Source organism: Amblyomma americanum, chromosome 4, assembly GCF_052857255.1.
Source record: "Amblyomma americanum isolate KBUSLIRL-KWMA chromosome 4, ASM5285725v1, whole genome shotgun sequence".
NCBI lineage: Eukaryota > Metazoa > Arthropoda > Arachnida > Ixodida > Ixodidae > Amblyomma > Amblyomma americanum.
The window spans coordinates 197603091-197627115 of record NC_135500.1 but is presented as its reverse complement, the minus strand read 5'-3'; the positions used below and the strand labels follow the sequence as shown (position 1 = coordinate 197627115).

General features: G+C 50.1%; 1 protein-coding gene across 2 annotated transcripts in view; it reads right to left on the bottom strand.

Moving 5' to 3' along the window:
* Nucleotides 1-24025, bottom strand: part of Shrm (shroom) — a 484278-nt gene that overhangs the window by 258965 nt on the left and 201288 nt on the right. The window contains exon 2 of one of the 2 annotated variants that reach the window (XM_077662860.1): nt 19924-20640. The exons of the other annotated variant lie outside the window; for it this stretch is intronic. Coding sequence (XP_077518986.1) covers nt 19924-20640 — 717 coding nt within the window. The remainder of the gene's footprint in view (nt 1-19923; nt 20641-24025) is intronic. 2 annotated transcript variants of the gene reach the window in all.

Below are 24025 nucleotides of genomic sequence, written 5' to 3'. Positions count from 1 at the left end.
ATGAGACAAAAACTGCGCCACTTCCTTTCCCCAAAAAACCAATTATTAATATTATTATTAAACTGTAAGCGCAAATCAAATACCGGTTGCAGCTGCATGAGCTGAAAGCGTCGAATTCTGTGGGGAAAAAAAATTAAAACGAAAAGAATTTGTTGTTGCCGCGAAAGCTATCACTTCTTAGAACGCCCTCTTGAGTGAATCTCAGGACAAGCGATCAATTTTTACGGAAATGATTCTTATGAAGTCAGGCAGACAATCAACAGCAGCGTGACGTTAACAGTGAAGGCAAATCTCTGCAATGCCTACCTAGCAGAAGGTCATCAGGTTTGCCCGAGGAGGGCTTTACAGAGAAAGCTTTATGCGCTTTTTGTTCAAAGAAAAGATTTTATAGGGACATAAGGGTTTTAACGAAGGAAACCTGATTCCATTTGAAACGTTACGCAGCGAAAGTTCCGGAGAATATGGCGGTGAAATCGAGATAACAAGGGCAACTTCAGTGTTGGCTCCTTCAGGTTCTTATTAATCGCCTTAACCGTACTGCTGGAAAGAAATTTAACCCCAGCAATTTTTTTTCTCGATTCGCACTGACAGCCTTGAGAATCAATTTGTCCCGAAAGCCGCTGGCGTGGAAGGCGACAAACTACCTTTGACAGCTCTGAAGAATTTCCTTTTTCTTCATATTTCATAGCACAGCTGCACCTTGGCGGTCCATATTTGCAAAAAAAAAAATAAAGTAAAGCAGCTTAGAATACCACGACCTTGTGGGTGGACGTATACAAGCGACTTCCATAGCTCCCGCGTGGCTAATCGAAAGAAAAACCGCTGTCCTTGTGATTTCAACGCTATTGAGAAGCCAGCCATGCGTGATTGACAGTTATCGCCTCTCAAGTGAAAAATAAAAGGCTACACGGAGTGCCGGGCGCTTACACACAAAGCGCACGGTTCGAAGAAAGGCCTCTAACGAGCGGGGGAGATATGAACACGTACCACCACTGCAACAGAAAAAAAAGTAAATATCGCCGGCTTAGCGGCCACGAATCCTGCTTATAAGCGGTGCTTCACACAGTCTTTCCGATCGGCCGAAGCTCAGATAAAACGCAATAGGCTGCGGTCAAGAATGGGGGTGGCACCTGTTCCAGCCGCTCACGGGGCGAGCAAGCTGGCAGGCAGAATGGGTGAGAAAAAGTAAGAAAACACACCGACCTGACGCCTTTCGGCGTTTATGGAAATCAGGGCTCCTCCTTCCAAGCGCCCTCCGAGATGCCCGTCTGGAAGGGGACGGCGTGTGGGGAGATACTGGCGCACACACAATGGGCGCATTGCGTTCGCGAGGCGCGCCTCTCACAACAACAAAACGCGCCGTTACGAGGGACCTTCTGGGCGAAGCATAAAAGGAGAAAGACCAAAAAGTGCGATTCCGTGCGATACTGGAGAGGTGGGCGCGAATGGAGGGGGCAGGGAAGGCGGCCAGCAGTCCGTGGCCGCTGAGACACGCGCCGCCAAAACTGACCGGCAACGATACTGAGGAGGAGGAGGAGGCCAGGGAAGGCAGGAGAGTCCGCGTTGTTGTTGCCGCCGCCCACCCGGCCGACATCGGCACGAGCACGAGGCCTTCGAGGCGGGCAGGCGGCCCTGCCCGAGTTTCGCTGACAGAGCAGGGCGCGCAGCTCATGCCGGCCGCGGAACAATAAGGCACGCGGTCCAAGGCCTGCCCATCCACGGAGGCGGGGAACACACGACGAGCCCTGTCGCTGCCGCAATCTTTGACAAGCGCGGAGCAGGCTTGGGAGCGCGGACGCCCAGGCGTGCATTTCCGAGGGAGAAACAAAAAGCTTCTCTCCTCCTTCTCCTATTGCTATGACGAGGAGGAGGAGGAGGTGGCCACAACGAGCGGAGAGATATCGCACGACGACCGGGGGCGGCGCAGCTCGCCAGCAAGCGGGCCGAGCGTTCCGTTCTCGTCTGCCACGTCCGCGTGCGCATCCGAGGAACGAGGCGCCCGCACGCTGCCGCCGCGAAAGGAGAAGCCCCCGTTTCCGAAAGAAGGAAAGAAATCGCGCCGGCGCGCGAAAGTCACGGCCCCCCATTAGCATGAGATGCGCCATCCTTTCCTCGGTCGCGCTCTGCGGGAGCCGCCGCAGAAACGGGGACTCGGCGACGGCGAGCAAAGCAAGCAAAGCGAGACACCCATCGCGCTGCCGCTGAGAGCCGCGCCGAAACCGGAGGTGCGCGTCAACGAGGCGACGGCTTGTGCCTGCCCGGCCCTTCCTTGCCTTTCCCGCAAGCTGGCTTCCCCGCTGGGAACAACGGGCGGCGTTCCCCGAGCGCCCAGAAACCCGCGACTTTTCTTTAGCTACGTCAGCCGCGAGATGTTGCGGCGCCTCCTTTCGCGATTACAACAGCCGGGGGTCGAGAGGAGACGTGGAAGGTTCTGGCGTCGAGCATCCACTCATGCTCTGACAGAGACAATGCCTTGGCCAATTCAAACGTGGTCTCTCTGGTGCGACTATGCAGCCAAGGCACCCGCAAACGTTTTCCCGACTTCGACACTGCGGTGCAGAAACAAGCGAATGCGCTGTGCGCCAACACCGCGCGGATGCCTCCGAAGGCACCAACGCGGCGATTACGAAGACGAGCCATTGTTGCGCGATTCTGCGAACGGCCTTCGAACAGCGCGAGAGCCACGACGTCGATGACCGCCGGGACGCGAGGTCTCGCTGTGTGGTCGGAGTCGCGCCAAGCGTTATTCGCTCGTCGATAACGCAAGCTTCGAACGTCGCGTTCCGGGCAAACGAGCGGCTAGAATGCGGCACGACGCGTTCGCTCGCTGAGGAGGCGGACTATGAGCACGCGAATGAGTGCCGCGTACACACGTGGCGTGTCTCCGCGTTCTAAGTGCCACGGGGCGAAAGGGCGCTGCTCGGCGAAGCGTAGTTTGACCCCGTCATCTCTCACTGGCTCGAGATCAAGACGCGTGCTAAGATGAAGTTTGCACGAGCAGTGGACAATTTGCGCGCGCACTGAGCCGCGAAGAAAGTGCGGGTAGAACTGCTAGTGCGTCGCTTTGGTATGCGAACCGTGACAAGGTATGGTGAAGGCAGGTCACGTGCTTACAAAAGGAAGGAAAGAGGCATCCTTCGTATAAACACAGAATTAGAGGCGCTCAGCTGGTACTTTATTTGGGGCTAAAATTGAGGCAGTCGAAACTTTCAGTTTAATAATTGAAGTTTTAGTCACTCCGCTGAACGCGGAAACGAGCTTAAGAAAGGTTTTTGCGGGGAATGCAGAGTAGCTTAAGTGACGATATAACACCTCGTAATCCTCAAATCGAAATTTACTGGACAGTGCAGGATAGGACAGAAAAATTTTATTTCGCAAGTGAGTTTTAGACCCTGATGGGTCCCTGGGCCACTGCGCGGTCCCGCACTGCATCACGTAGTTCATGTCGGGACATGACGTCGGCAGCCCGAGTCACCGCAGCAAGCTATGACGTCGGGTCTGCAGACGTGAGCAGGACCTCCCAGCTCGAGATGGCGTGCTGTCCCTCCAGAGGAGGGTCAACAGGGCAGCCGAGAAGGATGTGGGAGAGTGTGGCGTGAGGGTCACCGCATAGGGAGCACGCAGGGGATGTGCCACAATAGTGGGATAACAGCTGAGGGGATGACAGAAAGCGGGTCTGGAGTGCGTAAGAGACGGGTGGGGCGGGGGGTAAGTCCGATGGTCCAAACGGGGTATTTGCGTGATATCCGCGAAGGTTATGCACCGCAAAGGAAATGACGCCTGTCTCCCATATGTCGGTGGACACCCGAACCGCTCCTTAAGGGACGCGTGGTGCCGACAACTACTACTACTACTACGCCGACTACTACGCGCACGCGTTCCTCGGAGGCGCGTCATTTCTTCGGTGGTTCGGGTGCGGGCCGATTCGTCCGACTCGCTGGTCAGGTTTAAGTGGGAGGCCTTCGTTGGGCACCGCCCATTGTGCCGGGCCATCCGCGTCACTCTAAAGAAAACTGCTCTTTTTGAGGCGAAAGTCTTTCTTGACTCATGAGTGGCATGGACGAAAGTTGCAGACGGAAGTTGTCCGCACCGAAACGCAAAGGCGCCCGTGTGCTGTGCGATGCCAGTGCAGGTTAAAGATCCCCAGGTGGTCGAAATTATTCCGGAGCATTCCACTACAGGACCTCTTCTTCCTTTCTTCTTTCACTCCCTCCCTTATCCCTTCCATTACGGCGCGGTTCAGGTGCCCGCCCGAGACATGTGAGACAGATATTGAGGCATTTCCTTTCCCCAAAAACCAAATTTTTCTTGTTCGGGAATAGCGCAGTATCTGTCTCACGTTTCGACCGACACCTGAAACCGCGCCTTAAGGGAAGGGATAAACGAGGGAGTGGAAGCAGAAATGAAGAAAGAGGTCCCGTAGTGGAGGGCTCCGGAATAATTTCGACCACCCGGGGATCTTTAACGCGCACTGGCATCGCACATCACACGGGCGCCTTTGCGTTTCGGTGCGGACAACTTCGGTCTGCAACTTCCGTCCATGCCACTCATGAGCCAAGAAAGACTTTCGCCTCAAAAGCGCAGTTTTCTTTAGAGTGACGCGGTTGGCCCGACACAACGGGCGGTGCCCAACGAAGGCCTCCCGCTTAAACCTGACCAGCGAGTCGGACGAATCGGCCCGCACCCGAACCTCCGAAGAAATGACGCGCCTCCGAGGAACGCGTGCGCGTCCAGATGCATCCGCGCGTCCTGTCAGTTCGATTTTCTCACCTCTCTACAGCACGTAACGCGAAACCCGCAATCAACGGCACAAGAAATGGACGGCACAAGTGGACGTCCCCCCCCCCCCCCCCCTTTCCGTGGAGCCGGGCTGAAGAAGGGGGAGGGGGAGGTGGCGCTAGCGGAGCGCAACTCGGTCGCCCGTGCGTGCGCCGCGCCAAGGGGCTCGGGCATTCCGTTGCGTGATCGCGGCCTTGGCCCGTGTCGCGTTGAGACAGTGCAGGGGGCACTGCGTGCGGACGGCGCCCCCGATCGCCCGGGCTGCTGACCGCCGCGCATTCAGGGACAGGCGCGGGAAGGGGACCGCGCCCGCGACGTTCCCTCCTCTCGGGTCACGGCGGCGGAGGTGTCGGCCGCCGATCTGACCCCTTGTGGACGCCGCGCGCGCACGGGGCGTCTGGAGAATTTAGCGGAAAAAACGCAAAATTGAGTGGAGAGGGAAGGCCCTTTCTGAATTCGCTCGGCTATCGCTCGCCAGCTCTGGATGTTACATCGCTACGGTGCCACGCGTGACCTGTCCAATAATAATAATAATAATAATAATAATAATAATAATAATAATAATAATAATAATAATAATAATAATAATAATAATAATCGTTTTTTTTTGGGGGGGGGGAAGAAGGAAATGGCGCAGTATCTGTCTCATATATCGTTGGACACCTGAACCGCGCCGTAAGGGAAGGGATAAAGGAGGGAGTGAAAGAAGAAAGGAAGAAAGAGGTGCCGTAGTGGAGGGCTCCGGAATAATTTCGACCACCTGGGGATCTTTAACGTGCACTGACATCGCACAGCACACGGGCGCCTTAGCGTTTTGCCTCCATAAAAACGCAGCCGCCCAACGTTCGTCTGCAAAGAATTTTGCAAAGTAACGGAAAAGAAAGAAAAGTGCGACGAATTTCAGGAGCACCACTGAAAACTTTCTTCTGTGAAGCCGCCCACCCCCCGTGTAAAACCCCTGCCCAGGGGCATTTGAGGACTAAATAAATGAAATTTCATCAACTCGAAAGAAAAGCCGCCGCAGGAAGTAGAAGGAGCATAACGTTCTTCATTATTTCTTTATATTCAAGGAGAACCCGCAGCACTTACGTGGTTGCGGGGACGAAACGCTTTGTAAATCTACACATCACGTGTCACATCACATCACGCGTCAGTGAATTCCATCGCTTGATTGTACCCACAATGAAAGAATCTTGGATAAGGTTAGTCGCAGAACGATAGGACCTTATAGCAATGATTAACCCAGGAAGATACATAAACGGCAGGTGCAAATAGGACGAGGATGATGGAGTCCCTTTATTATAAACTGAGGAATGCAGTTTCAAACGTTGTTATAAAATAGGCTGAACAGTTGCAGTCCTACCATAAAGGTCCTAACGCGTCCATCTCCAGCGTGCACTTATATTTCATCCTTGCGATGTTCCAAGAATTTTGTCACATACTATACGCACTAAGCTAGCAGCGCTGTCCCTTGGCAAAGGCGGCTGTGCATCGCTCACGATGCTGGGAAGAACGGTGAGTGAGAATAAATAAACGACCATCAGACGGAACATAATCGCATACGTGGTTAGGGGCATATTTCCCACGTATTTAGAAGCAGGTATATTATTGAAAAACACAACATACCCGCCGCGGTGGCTCAGTGGTTATGGCGCTCGGCTACTGACCCAAAAAACACGGGTTCGATCCTGGCCATGGCAGTCAGATTTTGATGAAGGCGAAATGCTAGAGGCCTGTGTACTGCGCGATGTCACTACACATTAAAGATCCCCAGGTGGTAGAAATTTCCGGAGACCTTCGCTACGGTGTCCCTCATAGCCCGAGTCGGTTTGAGAAGTTAAAGCCCCATAAACCAAACCAAAAATACAACAGAAAAATTCCTCTCGTCACAACAGATATTGAAAACTGAAAATTGTTTTGAGGGGAAAGGAAATGGCGCAGTATCTGTTTCACATATTGGTGGGCACCTGAACCGCGCGCCATAAGAGAAGTGATAAAGGAGGGACTAAGAGAAGAAAGAAGAAAGAGGTTTTATAGATTTCTGGCCAGGAACCTCTAGTAACAACAGATATACTTGCACTAACAAAACAATTTTCTGTAGCATTGTGCCGTCCCTTGTCGTAGCCACAGAAATACAAAACAAAATGCTGCAGTACTACAGAAAAATTAATCGTTATGACAAGCCTACGAATTGAACTAAACTTAACGAAAGTTAGCTAAACAAATACCTTAGAAGTGCTTACTAATGCTCGGGACATGCAGAGAGACCTGCATAACACTGCCCGAAAAGCAGTATGGGAGTCCCAACAACGCGCATTCTCGTAAGCTGCACAAGTGTCTTGGTTTCTCCTCGTGAGGAAAAACCAAGATAGGCCTGCTGCGCCTAATATATATATATATATATATATATATATATATATATATATATATATATATATATATATATATATATATATATATATATATATATAATAACGTAGCTTGTTAACGTGGGTATATATAAACGTAGCTTGTTTTCGGCGATAAGACAGGCAGAATCAGCCATCAGCCATTACGCGAAGGAACTCTACCTTGCCAGGCACCGCCATGTATTTTCCATGCTTGGAACAAAGTACTACTGCAGGTTCTCTATCTTTGTTTCCTTATTTCCCATGGTCGTGACCAGCATTACATGGCAAGCAAAAAAAGTCAGGAGGTTGCAAATAAGACCACCATTAAAATATGCCTTCGCTTAAAAAAATTCGCAAAACTTTTGCAGAAGCACAGACGGGATTAGTGTAATGCTTCGTTTAGGCCGTAAGCAATAGCGATCGACGCTTAGGATCAATCTTCGAAAAATAACGCAGGAAATAGGGCGCATTTAATCGCTGGGACGATACAATCGAATTCCCTTATTACTACAGCGCGCGCTGTAAACGTGTTATGAATGCGAGCCTCCACAAGTAAAATTTGCATCACCGGCAGCCTACCCTTTACAGGAACTAACGGTGCTGTGATTGCTGTGTCTCTAAATACGCCAGACAGGTACATTGGTGAAACAAAAAAAGAAAAATTCATGGGCGATCATAAGATATGATGCGATAAATATGCGTTAGTAGTAGAGCTTCTTCATTTCGCTTTTACATTGTGGCTTTTACAATGACCGCCTTTTTCATGCGTCTTTGAGTTTGATTTTGCCGTCGCTTTCTCATTCATCTGCTGATGCGGGTTTCTCGTGAGTGGAGGCCTCTGGAAGTTCAGTGGATCATGGGTGGCTTCCTGTTGGTGGCGGGTGGACCCCTCCGGTGGTGGGTAGAGTGGGTGTAACACGCACACTATACTGCTGTTGCCGTGAATAAGCAACACGAGGACAAGCATCGTCGAACAAGCGTATGATCCCAGGCGTTTCACAGGCCCCGTCTTGGCCTGGTCGTAGCTACCGACAGGTTAGTCTTTAGTGCCGTTTTGTTTCTGACATTGGGATGTGATGTACTGTAATACTTCTGTAATACTGTAAGTTTCACGCGGTGCTTAGGGTGTGAAGCTTGGACTAGGCGGGCACGTGCTTTGAGATCTGGCAGGTTGAAGCCTCGGCTGGAATCATCGACAATCCATAAACCCAATAATCGAACCTATGTATGCAACAGAGAGAAAAGAAAAGAAAAGGAAAGAAAGAAAGAAAGAAAGAAAGAAAGAAAGAAAGAAAGAAAGAAAGAAAGAAAGAAAGAAAGAAAGAAAGAAAGAAAGAAAGAAAGATCGAACCACAGGGAGAGCTGGGGAGGCAAGTTAGCAAGTGTGGCAGCGGACGCACGTGTGTGAGGTGTTCGCCGCATCATAGAATCATAGAAGCAAAATTCGCGCCCGTGTCGAACAGAGCAGTGCCCGATGTCCCCGGCGGATCTGGGCCACGCGCGTCTCTCCTCCTCGCCCTGCGCTTGGTTGGTGGCGGTTCACCACCACCGCTTCTTCTTCGGCCGACGCTGACAGCGCAAAACAAAGCGGCCGACAGACAAACGGCAGCCCCCAGCGCAACCCCGAACAGTGATAGCGGGAATCAGCCAGCAAGCCTCCGCAGAAATAACCGGCGCCATCGCGTGCCCGATGCTAGCGCGGATGGCGCGGAGGTGGAGCTACAGGGCGTCTTTGGCGCGAGGGCCATTCTCCGCGCCTGTTGGCGTCGCCAGGCGCCCGGGTTCGCTCGCCGCTGCCGCTTCTACACCCTGCCACGGCTAAATCCATGCATTACTGCGGAGACTAGAGCTTCCCACACTTCCGAGCCCGGGAGTCCCATTACAGGGCTGTTCCCTAATGTCCTAAGAGGTGCCTTGATTTCTTTAGCGCCTTGTTATACAGTATCACTGGTTATCGTTATGGGCACAAGAAACGAAGGCCGGACACCCGCTAATTCGTGCTAGACAGTCTAGTCAATATCAGACGCCGGCGCCATAGGATCCCCTAGGACTGCACGGTATTAGCGGAAAGCAGTGCACAAGGCCGCCCATCCATTACGGTTTTCGGACGGCTCCGTTCAACCTCCTCCCGCGTCGTGGAGCGCGCCCGAGCAGCGGCCATCGCGACGGCGGCATTTCCACGCTTTGGACGCGGCCAGGATAATGCGGGAACGGGGGGCTCTTAGGTTTCACCCCCCCCCCCCCCCCCCTCTCCTGCTTTTCTTTATCTCTTGAGGCGGTTATCGTTGCGTTTACGTCTTTTTGGCGCGGAGCAAGGTTTATCTGGCTCCCCCCCCCCCCACCCCCACCCCTTATTGTTTCTTGCTGCCAGCGAGTTATCGGCGCTATGAATATTTCAGCGTTACATGTCGCGACGTAAGGCATTCCACGCAGGTAATGGGGGCGACGAGAGAGTCGCTGAAAACGGGAGACAAACGACACCGTTTGGAAGAAAGGCCCAGAAGTAAGGCGGCTCCTTTGCATGTCGAGTGTTTACTGCGGCGACACAATGGTCTAGTAGACACAGATTTGCCCCTGGTAGTTGCTCCCTTTCTCCGTTTTTTTTTTTTGACACATTCCCGCACAGTGTCACATAATGTTTTGTGCTGCGACGAAGAGTGACTAACAAGCACCCACTGAGGTCTTACATGTGCTGATTATAAAAAAAAAATGTTTTTATTTCGCGGCTTTGCGTGCAACCGAAATGAGTAATCAGAACGTTGTGCCACGCACGGCACACAAAAGAACTGAAGATCTGCGTAAACAGTGGTTAAACAAACATTTTAACAAATATTAAAACTACTTGAAATGACTACATATCTTCAACTGCTTAAACCGCTCTTTCCATTCGCGCATTATGCAGCTAGACACATGCCGACATTGTCAGTCCTCAGCTGCCATGCGTCTGGTTGGCGTGGCGCGAAAGTAAAAAAGGAGCCGGTGTATATTGTATGTTTAATTCCAAAGCAAAGTTGTCATATGCTGCTGAGCAACCAGAAGCATTTTTATTCAATTAATTACCTCAAAATTAAAGAAACTTAAATAACAAATTTCGTTAGTCGGCGCACGTACGCGGAAATTTTATATTCCATCGTCGTAGCACGTCAAATGCAACACTCAATAGCATAATTTTCAAAAAAAAAAAGACAGCTTTACTCGAAAGGAAGAAACCGTCTTGAAATTGGTAGTTTCCACGGCTACCCGCCGCGGTGGCGCAGTGGTTAGGGCGCTCGGCTACTGATCAGGAGTTCCCGGGTTCGAACCAAACCGCGTCGGCCGCGTTTCTATAGAGGAAAAAGGCTAAGGCGCCCGTGTGCTGCGCGATGTCAGTGTACGTTAAAGATCCCCAGGTGGCCGAAATTATTCCGGAGTCCTCCACCACGGCACCTCTCTCTTCCTTTCTTCTTTCACTCCCTCCTTTATCCCTTCCCTTAAGGCGCGGTTCAGGTGTCCAACGATATATGAGACAGATACTGTGCCATTTCCTTTCTCCAAAAACCAATTATTATTATTATTATTATTTATCAACTTCCCCGGCGGGAGAGCGCTCTCGCCATCCCGAGCCCAGTATCGTTCCCCTACAATTGCTGTTGGCATGGCGTTAGGATTCTTTCAATGCCCTGGAGTTCCGTGTGTTTATTATATGTAAAGAGGCGAAAAAAAAGGGAACAAGACAGTTCAGAATATGCCCAGCATGCTAGAAGTGTGGGTTGAGCCGCTTTGCCGCAACCGAGCCAAACCATAAATAACTAAAAATAAAAATTGCCGCGACTGGCATTCGAACCCGCGGCGCCGCGAACAGATCAACTTCGCTGGCCACTGCAGGAGAGCACTGGGCTCTCGCTCACACACACCCGCGCTGTGCATAGCACGTCTTCGTTTTCTTCAACTAATACTACTGTCGAACTAATACCGTCGCCAGACCTGCCGACAAACCAGCATAGCAAAAAAAAAAAAATAATCAGCCTACAGAGCCCCAGACACCGACAGACCTGCGCTCAAATTTGGCATTAAGGAGAACCGTAATCGTCTTTACGTTTTTTTTTTTTTACTAATCACCTCAGAAAGAAGTAAAGCATGCACTGAAGTGGTGTGCGATACCACCTAAACGGTACTGCTAAATTTAAATCCAAGTTGTTTGTTTGTTTGTTTGTTTGTTTGTTTGTTTGTAAAACGCCCGATTCACGTTCCGGCTTGGGCACAGGGGTTTCGCGCTGCACTGATACGGTTTTGATGTTTTCGCAGGGCGCACCAATCCTCTCTCTCTCTATGCACGCTCACCATTGCTGATTCGCCGCGCGTATGATGCTCTCGTGTTAGTCTGCGTTGAAGTAGCTTTCAGGGTCGATTGTCATTTGAAACACTCACGCGCACCTCTGTGCATAGGCAGTATGCACAACACGGACGCGAGATTACAGGCCGCCTACAGACACGCTTTAAGAGCGGGTATTATTGTCATTAGGCAATTACGAAGCCCTGCCGGAGTTACGCGTTAGCAGCGAGGTGTCTGTGTGCAGCCTCGATAAAAAGGTGCCTTGACCGCAATATTCCCCCGTTTACGTCCGGTTGACTGCCTTAAAGTTCAAGCACTGCTGCTGTGTAGCGAGATTAATGGCACGTGTAATGCTCGGTGCTGCGGGTCGAAAATGCGCATCGCTTAACACAGCCAACACTGTAGCTACACGTCGAGCTATAATGCAAAGCAGCGTTGTTGCAACGAAATTGCTTTGTTTAAAATGCTATACGTGACTTGAGACTTGAAGCGTTTCGCGACCCCGTGGTCATCATCAGCGTCGCTAGTCAGCTTGGGTCAAGCGTAGGGCGAAGGCATCTTCCAATAAACGTCACTTCCTGCCTGTCCTGCGTCGGATGCGGCCACCTTATTTCAAAAATGTTTCCTACTTAGCCTCACCACTTGACCGTCTGCCGACTCCGTTTCCGACTACGCTTCCCTTACTATGCAATCTAAGAGGATGTTGGTAATCTGCCCTGGGCATTATAACTTATAAGCCCTTCAGCTCGGATATCATCGACTCGTGTTGCTTCGCCAATCGACAGTGGCCCACTTCTCTCTATTATAAAAACTGCTCCCTCATAAAACTGGTGTACAGACAGTTTTATAGATTCGATTCACTTTCTATATATATTTAGTTTTGTTTATTCAGAGTCTATAGACTGTCTATAGACAAAGTCTACTAAAAGTGCATGGCCATTAATCTATAGGCTGTCCATAGACTGTATATATGATTTGTACTGCATAAAGACCATCCTCTGGAATTTGTCTACCAACAGTCTATAGACTTTATAGACAGAAGTCTATGAACAGTGTACAGACTGTCTAAAGAAATTTTCTTAAGGGCTGCGCCCTTACATGTGGCGCCACCGCCACGTGGGAATTTTCCTCTCAACAAGGGGGCGGATTTAAGGGAGTGGGCGGTCGCCTTCCCTCAGAGAAATCTTTCACTGAAAAGCTGCGGTGAGTCCCATTTTTTAAGCAAGGAATGTTTACCATAAATCCGGTGCAAATAGAGAAAAGAGAGTGAAAGCGCGAAGAGCGCCCGAAATAGTTAAAACAAACTCGAAACCACTGCAAGCGAGTCTACGCGTAGAGAATCAGGTTCTTTGAAAGCTGTCTTTGCCACGCGACGAACATTGTGGGAAAAACCAACTCACGGCTGCTTATAATTCGCTTGAGCTAGTCCTTAGACTCCTCACCAAGTTATGCCTTCCTAATCAGGAGAAAAGAACCGCTAGAGGTATTTACAAGACAGCTCTCCCTCTCCCCCCCCCCCTCCCCACCAACCTACCTTATTTACATGGAAACAGCGCAGCAGACGGGACCAAGAAATGAAGACACACACACAGAGCCCATATGTGTGTCTTCCTTTATTGGTCCCGTCTGCTGCGCTGTTTCCATGCAAAGAATGTACCAACTAGCCCGGCTTACTCCTTTGTTGAACCTACCTCAGTTTTGTTTTGTTTTTGTTTTTCGGGAGTCAAATTCAGTGCACAAGGAGTGCCTCTAGCGAGAGAACACACAGCTGAATTCTGGCATGTAAGCACCTTTCCGTGGACAGCAAACGAAAACAGCTTTATTAAATACAGAAGCATCGCGAACTGCCGACAGGATCAAAGAATAAAAGCAATACCGTTGTCATACAGGCACTTTCAGCAGCTACTGAGCCGGGAACATTCGAGATTCTCAATCGCTATCAAACTATAAGGAATTGTGCCGCTACACGGGAAACTCGATCGCCGTATAGAGATTCCATCGCCTCACACTAAGGTGTTGTGGCGAGGGCAACAGGAGAGGCGCTAAGGGTGTGGTTAGAATGTAATAAACATATTTTGGATGAATCAAACAAAAAACTAGTCCCTCCTGCTTTATTTAAGCTGTAAACGCATGGTCATCCATCCTGTCATGGGCAACATTGTTATGCGTGAAAGCTTACTTGCAGAATTGCGTATTTTATTTTATAGATTCTTTCACAGTATTGCAGCAGCCAAAAAAAAAATCATCCCACGCTCGAATCGCATTTCCCACCATAACCATCCGAACGCATAATACCCTGAACGTGCACATGTCACAAAAATCCAGCAATTGTTTTTCCTAAAGACTGCCCGAGACAGGAATGTCCTCCCGACTGAAGCTGCCGCCATCACCAACCAATTATACAAGTCCGCCATCGAGGAATTTCGCTCATCAATGTAACCATTGTCCTCCATTTTAAATAATGTATAGTTATATTTGCCGTGTTATGAACGCCCTTCATGTAATGTCCTGCAAGGTACCTTTGAGGAATATTAAATAAATAAAAATAAATAAATATCCCCATTGACATTTGAAGCCATGGACTATATCGGTTCGAGGGTCTTCGAGATGACCGTGTGACACGGGTATAAGACTGCGATTTTCCATGCTCGTTCATGTGGTGCTATGAATAAGTCGTGGTGCTATGAATAAGTTTTTTTGTATTGTAGCGAGTCGACGAGTACCCCTTTTTCTCCCGTCTTCTTCTTGTCTGTTTCTTCCGCACTACCTTTTCCTCGTCGCCTTTTTTCAGCTTCCTCACCGCATTCCTAAGTGGAGCTGCTGTCGCTCCATCAAACACCCTCGCTCTCTCCACCTCCTCCTTTCCCTCCCGGATACAGGGGCTATCAGGCATGGAAACGACGCTAAACGTAACCGTTCATGTTTTCCGGGATTCCATGTTTTACTCATGAGCGTCGCAGTCACAACGCGAAGGGGGTATCGTTAAAAGCAAAACAAAGGAGTCCGCAGCCGCTTTACCCTTTGCGGAGAATACGGAAGTGCCGGCCCAAACTTATGTACACCGGTGAGCACAGAAAGAAGGGAGGGGGAGATGGAGAGGGAGGGAGAAAACTTTAATCATTCCTCTTCTTTTTCTCTTTACTAAGTTTTCTTCCCGGACGGTCAACGGCGCCACCGGGCCGCACTGGCTGCAAGAGAGTAGCAACGCGGAGGCGACAACCTTTAGCACCCGTGCCAACCCCCGCACGGATCAATAATTGACGCAGGAGCACCTCCGACCAAGTTACTCGGGCGAGGAGGATTGAGAGAGAGCGCGGGGCAAAGTAGAGGCGGCGCGGCGCAACGGGTACACGACGAGGAGTAGAGGAGGAGGGGTGCCGCGGGCTGGTTTAATGGCGCCTCCCCCCCCCCCCCCCCCGATGTCGGTGTTTTAATTGGCAGTTAACGTTCCCCCCCGGGAGATTAGATACGCTACTCGCGGCGCGCATGAACCAGCTCGATCGGGCCCGCTGTAGAGCAGGCACGAGGAGCCGCGTGAATGGTTAAGCAGCCTGACCCAGGAATAAATCAGCGAGTCATCGCCTGCGGGAGGCGCAATCAGTGCGAGTCGCAAGCGAAACAGCTGCAGCACAGCACAGGGAAGAGACCACGCTGGCTTTCGTGTTGAGGGGAAACTAACAGGAAAGGAACAAGAGTCGGGCTGTAATTGTATCTGGAGTTCAGTATCCCTAGTGCATCGAACGCGACTGAGAGAGCAGTAAATAAATGTCAACATCAACAAAGCGGCTCTACGCGCTGAACGTCAACGCTGCTCATGCTTGCGTTGAACACTGCGGACGCTCTGTTTGTCTTCGTTTTATTTTTGCCCCGTTCTGGGAGAAAGTGATGGAGGTGAGGATCACTATACAAAAACATCACACCACGTTAGATACTACAGGGAGAAGATCTAGCCCACGTGACATTGTGACAAGATGACATGCTCTTCATGCTGTCATGGCTAATGCTAAAAAGATATAAATCGAACTCGTGCAGCAACGCACTTGTGTCTGGCGCGGTTTCCGGTTTGTACCACTTATTTGCGCAGCTGGGGAAAATCCTCCCCAGCACATGCTACGTCCCCGCCGCGGTGGCTCAGTGGTTACGGCGCTCGACTACTGATCCGGAGTTCCCGGGTTCGAACCCGACCGCGGCGGCTGCGTTTTTATGGAGGAAAAACGCTAAGGCGCCCGTGTGCCGTGCGATGTCAGTGCACGTTAAAGAACCCCAGGTGGTCGAAATTATTCCGGAGCCCTCCACTACGGCACCTCATTGTTCCTTTCTTCTTTAACTCCTTCCTTTATCCCTTGCTTTACGGCGCGGTTCAGGTGTCCAACGGTATATGAGACAGATACTGCGCCATTTCCTTTCCCCCAAACCAATAATTATTATTATTATTATTATTATTATTATTATTATTATTATTATTATTATTATTATTATTATTATTATTATTATTATTATTATTATTAACGTCACTGACAGGAACGGCTTCCCAGAAATATCATGGCGGAGTTCACCCAGCCACAGTGCTGAACGGGAATCCTCAACCGAGGCTTCCGTAAGTAATGTACTAAAAGCAAAAGAAAAAAAAACTAAGCAGATAGCGATAAAACAAAAAGAGCACATTGCTGATTACGCGAATTCTATGATCCACCGCTATTGCATAACATGGGCCGTGTGTACAGCTGCACCTGTGAGAGAACACAAAGGCACTACCCGAAACAAATGAAATGCGAACGATAAGAAAAAAAAATAGGGCGTAACTTAAACGTTATATCAGTTATTTCTTTCGAAGAACGGGCATCGTACTGTCGAAGTGAAAGTCGATAACGCATATATTTCATATCTATCATCTAAAAAACAAGGAGAATGACCATCCTCTGCGGCAGAGAAGATATCGATGAGCTGCAGGTAGCAACCAATAAACGTACAGTAACAGGTAAGTCGGCAGTACTATCCTCAACCTCACGATGTTACCGAGTTGCCAGAAATTTTATAATGTAGTCGTTCCAAAAGAAATACGTAGAACTTGTAAAGTCCCTTTAGATTGCCTAACGCTGTAACATATCTCTCTCTTTCTCTTGTTTTAACCTTCCCATTATATAGAGCTCAAGCTATTCCAAACTGAATTTAGAAAAAAAAAACACAGACCCAATCCTCACAGGCAAAAAGCTTGAAAGCTTTCCTCACAAAGCTTGCACAACTGAAAGATATTGAGCACTCTCAGTCACGCCACAGAGCACTCGGATTCTCCGCTGACAGCTGGCCGTGTCCTACCCGTACTTGAAACGCTGCCCGGCCTCTGGAGTCGTTCCAAGGATCTGTTCGTGAAAAACGAGCACTTATCATCGCGTGTATATATATAAATAGACGGTTGCCTCGACGTGCACGTCATCAGGCGAAGCACGCAGACTGGCGAGCAGAGTATAAGCCTTTAATTATTATGGCGATGCATTCGTCTAGACGCCCGCGCGCAGATTGCGCTGAGGGACAAGCACAATGTTGGTGATTAACGGGCTCGGCTGAGATAAGATCGTCTATCAGAGCGAAAATCCTATTCATCCCGTCACGCTCCTACGCCAGACCAGCTGATGAGCGGGCAATAAAGATATTGAGAACCGCAAGCTGATTATAATAGCCATCGTGCACGGCTATGGTAACAGACGTCAGGCCAAGTGGTGTGGTTTGCTTCTGAGCCTTTAACAGGAGCACTTCCGGCACCCCTCAAGACAAAGAGGTATTCAAAGGTTAGGACCAAAGCTCTGCGAGCACACCTTATGTGGGTTTAGAGATCCAGAGATTTCACTAGGGCTTCATTAGAAAAGAAACCAAGCGGCGCGAACACTTCTGGCCAAGGCTACGTACATGCTTACGCTTTGTTTGTTGTTGTTGTTTTCGTTTTCAACGTTTCGCTTTGACAAAAGTTCTGCGTACTCTCACAGCTTGCCCCATTCCGTGCTGTTCGCATAAAGAGCTCCTTTCTCTTCCTACTGAGACAGTGGCTACCAGTTCTTTTTAGCTCTGAATGGCTCTAATGAGGTGCTGAAGCTTAAAAAAAAGTGGGGGGGGGGGGGGGGGGGGGGATTGACGAGTGGGGGTGCGCTCAAAATGCTGCCATGGTTCTGCACCCAGTCGCTCACACAACGTTCACAAACGATTCCTCCTCCCTCACGAAACAAAACGCGCACGTAAGACAACCGGCCAAGATCAACACGACACAATGAGCCATCCATTCTGCCAACGTTTCTTCGAGACGAGCGCTCGCCAGTGATCGGTAAAACGCGAAACGTTCCTCCTTCTAAGCTGGTTAACTAACCCGGACATAGAGAAGACGCTGACCAGATGGAAAAACACATCCTACAGTCCGCTTGAAGTATTCGTTAATTTCTTGGCGGCAACTCTTTTTTATCGTTTTCTTGCAGTGCACGGCGGCCTTCCAGCCAATCAGTTCATTTCCGCCGGCCGGACGGGCGCCACTGCAGATGATTGCCCCGCAAGTGTAACGGCCGTGCGCGCGCACCGCCCACCCCATATGCACGGCTGATTGGGCCCGCAGATAGGGCCACCGGACGGCGCTCCATTGTTCGGGCCCAGAATAAAGGGGGACTCGCCTTAATTGGCAAAGGCCGAGTGTCCGGCTGCGAGAGCGGGCCCGCAGGAAAAGACTAAAAAGCGCTTCCTGAACGGTGCGCATAATTGCACGCACCGCTGATGAGGAAGAAAAGAGCAACAACGAGGTGGTAAGTAGCCGTAATCGAGACCGTTGCAGGACAGTCGATGAGCGCTCGTCGATTGTGCAAACTGCGCCGATCAAAGAAGGTCCACGGTGCTGGCTACAGACTATGGGGCTATACGGGCAAGCGCCTGGTACAGCCGGAAGCTGCGCGCGAGACGAGGAAGACAAAGGCGTGTGGGAGAATGCCCGCCGCCCTGCTTTACTTGAAGAAAAATAGCCCCCTTTCTAACGGTGCCTGTCTCCGGTTGCTGCTTCCTGTTTTCGTGCATGACGGAGGCTGTGAAAGGTAGCGGCTCAAGGAACGCACTGCTCTTCAATCGTGACTTTGCTTTTGTATTGGAGTTTACAGGTCCAGGAGCATTAAGATATTAGTAGATAATGGCGCAGCTCTGGAACGGAGACGAGCGCGTGATTCTATAACAGGCGTCGTTACGGGAGCACTGTGGCCACGAGCTCGTGCAGAAAGGAATAACACTGGCACGTGGTGACAGAGATGGCCAGACAGGCATGCGACGAACTTGGAAACGTACTCAAGTAACACTTGTTGCGTGGCTAGTCGGTGCATAGTTCTATACACAAACGTTAGCACAAAACACGAGACATTCACAAGAAAGGTGAACTTAATTGGAAAGCCGACTGTTTCTTTATTGGGCTAACTCGCACCCAACAAATAAGACAAAGAAGCTCGGTGGCGGTGGTGGCGACCATCGGCCGAACGACGTGACTTACAACCACCCGGCCAGCATTTGTAGGACGTCTCTGCTCTGGGCTCAAAGAAGATCTTTGAAAGAATCGGCGCTGAAAGCCGTTGACGCATTAGAACAGTGCGCGATGGGCTCCGTCTTTCGATATCGTACACCGCTTTATCACCAAGTGAGTGGTGCGATCCGGTCGCTAGTTCATCCGTTGATTTGCTTGCCCGAGCTCTACGTCTTCCACATGAACGCCAACAACTTGTGGGATGGAATAGCGGCAGTGGGGGCTCACGATAGTTAAACCGACTGTGCGCCGCCTTCGTGTCACCATGAGAAGTTGCTGCTTGGCAACTGCGCGAATATTGACGCACGAAAACTTTCGGCGCGATCAGGATGAATATTCAAAAACGCAGGTTTTTGTGCTTCTTGCAGTAACCAAACCTGCGAGTGTGTCCTCAAGTACAGTCGCGGAGAACCTAACCTTAAATGATGGAGTGACGCCCCAAACTTACTGGTGACTCCGTCCTGCCAAGAGAATACGAACCAACGACAAGGTATCGAGACAAGGCACTTGTCTCCACTCTGTTACTAGCATTTATCTTTTTATCGGTACATGCAGCAGCGCAATGACACCGGTAGATACTGGTTGTCGCTCCATCGTTTCAGCTTAAGTCATCCATGATAGTACACGTCCGATTCCCGCCAATGGCTTTATATCTGTCTGTGCGAGCAGCATTTTGTCAGGCGTAGCGTGGTTTCTCTCCGTATGCTCTGCAGAAACGCCCGTGAATCGGTTGTAATCAACTGAGGCCATCTTGCCATATCAGAAAATGAACGTACAAGTAATAATAAAATACTCAGAACAATTGCGCCAAGCACCTGTCAAGACGGTATTGGTTGCATTGCACGCTGCGAAGCTTAACTATAGTGGTTCCTTGAAGAAAAAAAATTCGATGAACAAAGATAACTCACGTCGAGCCTCCAACGGCGGGACTAGTCGCTCCGATGCTGGGCGGTCCCGAAGCGGTCCCCGAGGTCGCCCCTCCGGAACACGACGACAACGACGACGTCTGTCCTCCGGATGAAGACGGGGGTGGCGGACTGGGCACGCGGGCCACCCATTCCCTGTTCACGTAGTCGGGTTCGCCATGGGCGCCGCCGCCGCTGGTTTCGTAGCCCGAGTCCTTGGTCAGCTTGCGCGGCGAGCGCTGCTTGGGGGGCAGTGGTGCGCTGTCCGGCAGGGTCCAGGTCGAGGACCACGCGCGATCTGCCTCCTGGTCCGACCCGGTCTCGCCGGACTGCTGCTGCTGCTGCTGCTGCTGCTGGGGCACCGCGTTCGAGTGCGCGGAAGGGGAGATGGCATGGCGCTTGTCGCGCGACAGGTCCCGCTGCGATCCCCACTCGCGACGCAGCGACTGGCGCGACTTGGAGCAGCGTGACGACGAGGAGTCGGCCAGGTATAGCGAGGCCGGCCTCCGGCTGGAAGACGAAGACGCGCCGGGACCGCCTTCATGGCGACTGCTCCGGCCCCTCAGCGACTGCCGCAGCGAGGAGGCCTTCTGCCAGAGGCTCTCCCGGGTCGAGACTCCAGACGAAGGCGGCGACTCGCCGTTCCTGCCAGAGCAAAGGGGAGAGAAAAGGTCACCGTCAGGAAGTTTCGCCCTTCGCGCATTTTGGCCGAGGTACCTCCTAAGGTAATAAGAAACAAAGACGGCTTGTTTCTACGCCGTGGAAGTCAATGCTCTGTTCATGTGTGAATCCATATGCCTGTCTTTACATTTTGGCTTGCTGACGACGAAAGTGCGTAAGTTGTGCCTGAGGCAGAAACTAGCTGTATAAAGACAGTTCAATCAACCAACGGTTACTCCGTTTTCGTGGGATTTAATGCAGGTGACAAAACATTTTGCTAATCAGCCTTAAATTGTTCGGGTAATTAGACTAAAAAAGTCAACTTTTATAATTGCGATCTGAAGCACGTTTGCGACCGGGGTGTGCCACTGTGATCCCATTGCAATTGACTGAAAGTTGTTCGCTTAAGTAATGTTTGAAATTGCAAAAGCGGTTTTGCTCGCAAAGCGATTGGCTATTCCATTCGTTTGTGTGGGTGCGTGAATACGCATTGTTATGTATCTCCATTGTGAGAGCATCACTGTTAGAAATAAGCGATGCGTAAAACATATGCTAGACATTCACTTCACTTCACTTCACTTTATTACCTTAAAGACCCCACTTTGGGGGTGTTACATAAGGGGTGGGAGTACAAATATGGGTTGAATATGGTTGCTTACATGATATTTATGAAATGCATATTTAAAAGCAGTGAAAAGCAGTTTACCAACACTTCGCTTCGCAGCCTCAACTCAACCACGTCGGCGTACAGCCGCGAATTCTGACGTATTATTAGATCTCTACAGCCACAATAAGCGCTTCGTCGTCAGGTTCCTGCAATCGGCATTTATTATAGGTTGTTTTGCCGAAACTCCTCCTTCGATGATAATCTTTAAGTTATGTTTTTGTTGTGACGTCAGCAACCTACAGCATGTGCCCAAATCTTTAATTTGTTTATTTCGGGTTTCCTATTCAAGACATACTGTGTAGGTTCTCCTCTTGTCCCTCGTCTTTTTTCGGCTGGCAAAAATTATTCTTCGACATGTCTTACCAACTGGCCCACCATTCAGCCTTGCTCCTATTCAAGAGAACCGCTACTGCTTTGCTCAGAAAATAACGTCAACTTAGATTAAAAACAGCAGAACAGACATCTTTAGACCATCCTAAAGCTATTTCTAGCTTGTCTACAGCATTCTCCTTTTTCTCTCTACTCACCCTTTCCTTCTCTTGTACGTTTATTTTTTTTCTGTTCTCCTTCACAACAAAGTGTCGGTATTCGTCCCCTTCATTCTACGAACACCATTTACGGCGCACATAAGACCTAATATGCCAGACAGTTAGTTCCTAGAGGCGTGTCGAGTGACCTGCACATGTCTATGCGATGCAGTGAGCAGATGCCACCATTCAACTTGAACCTCATTATAACGAAGTCGAAGGGTCCGCGCGATTTCTTCGTTATAGCCGTTGCCTCGTTGTAACGGTACGCAGCCTAGGTTACAGCTGCCGTATACCAGCGGGCTTGACTGCCACTGTGCATACTGAAGAAAATATAACCGGCGCTCAGTGTGTCGCCGACGTTCATTACGAGAACTTTTAACACGCATCCCAAGCGCGCACCATGGGCCTCCTAGAAGAACGCAGTAGAGGACTTTAAGCGACCCATGCAGGATATAGTTTCGGTTTCTGGGTGCTGAAGCCTATACGGACCGCTATTATAAAGGGCACTAGGCGGCGATCTGGTAGCGAAAAGCCTTCTTGCGTCAAATGGAAAACAGGAACGCCGGCCAAAGGTTGTTGTTAGAAAAGGTTATGACGTTTCGGCTTCTATACTAAAGCCAATGAACTGGCGCAAGCTTTGTTCAAACCATACGGAAGCCGAAACGCCTTGACCTTTTCAAAAACAACCTTTGGTCGGCGTTCCTCTTTCCATTTTTTACATGCATTTACTACCCAACCAGACGAGACGTCGTCATAGTTTAGATTTCATGAAAACCCGTTTTGATGCGGCTTCGCCGCACAGCTCACAAGCACGTGTGCCTCAAGACTTATACACCGGCCACACGGCATTCCTCGAAGGCCTTTGCAGCAAAGGCACCTTTTTTCACCTAAGGAGCGAAAGCTTAAAGGAGCAGCGACGCTGCTACACGGTGCAGCCCAAAGGTGAAACAGTCGTTGAGGCTTAGCACTCCCCGAGCCAGCTGAAGTGAGTTGAGTGCTATAAAATAAAAGCGGGGAATTCTGTTCATTCGTTGAACTCGGGCATTTTTTTTTTCATTCTAATTGCTTGCTTGAAAGAACTGCAACAGTTGCTCCCATCAGCAGCAGCAGGTTTTGTGTATTGCCTTGGCCACCATGGGCACTCGGTGTTGCTGCAACACTTTCACTGCCTTGAAATCTGGGCATAAAATATGAACACCCGTACAAAAAGCAAAGCCAGGCACACCTTTCGTATTTTTAAAAGATGTTTTCAAACATTGTTGGCTGCATCTACTTTTTTTTCATTGCTTTTAGTTTTTGACATTGGATGGCGCTGCCATCGCTGGTTCTCGAGGGTCGCTCCTTTGGGCTCCAAAGGTCTCGGACGGGCGCCTTCTCCTCCAAGGCCCTTAGCAGAAAAGGCGTAATATTTGTGCCATGTAGCTGCACCCCTTACGCCTTTGGATATAGGGAGCCGATTCTCAAAGGCCTTTGCGGTGCCCGTGTGACAGGGGTATTACTTCCCCACATTGCAGAAGTGCCTTGTGAAGAATGCATACGCCAGAGAGGAGGCGTTGGTGACCGCCGCCTTTTGAGCAGCAGAAACTGTATCGCTCTTTCGTTTCCCATCGCTTGGCCCTGCGAAACCAGCAAGACACCGATACTATTAAGGACAGCAAGCGAACTACCAAGCCGTCTTAACTATATATGCTACCATGGCGCGAAAACGCGAAGTGAACTGCACAAAGAACCAGAAAATCAACAAGATTATTCTGGCACCACAGTATACGGACACGGAAAAGAAAGGACAGGAAGAAGTGCTCCTTTATTATTCTGCTTGTCCATCTATAGTGGTGCCATAGCGCAATGTACCCTTACCAACTAACCCAAATTTCCGTCCTTCTGCAGACAAGCAAAACGAGCTGGCAGTGAACTCCAATGACCTTGGCAACTATGTCGAGGCACAGTATGACGCAGCATGTCGCGCACTGCGCAGCGCGAAATAGTCCAGGGTGTCGCGCACCGAGTTTTTGGCGAAGAAGCTAGCGCCAGCGTCAAACCACTAGCCAAAGCTTACGAACTTTCCAGAAACAGGCTCCACGCAGACCCCGTTAGATTAGCGATAAATTTTCCATATGGGTTGAGGAGGTTGTGTGCAGTGATAACAACATGCCACGTGGAATCGGTACAGAAGTGGTGGCCACCGTTACAAAACAACATAATCAGCGCGAATTGGCCAGTGGGTTTCACTGGAGATTCGTTATAACCC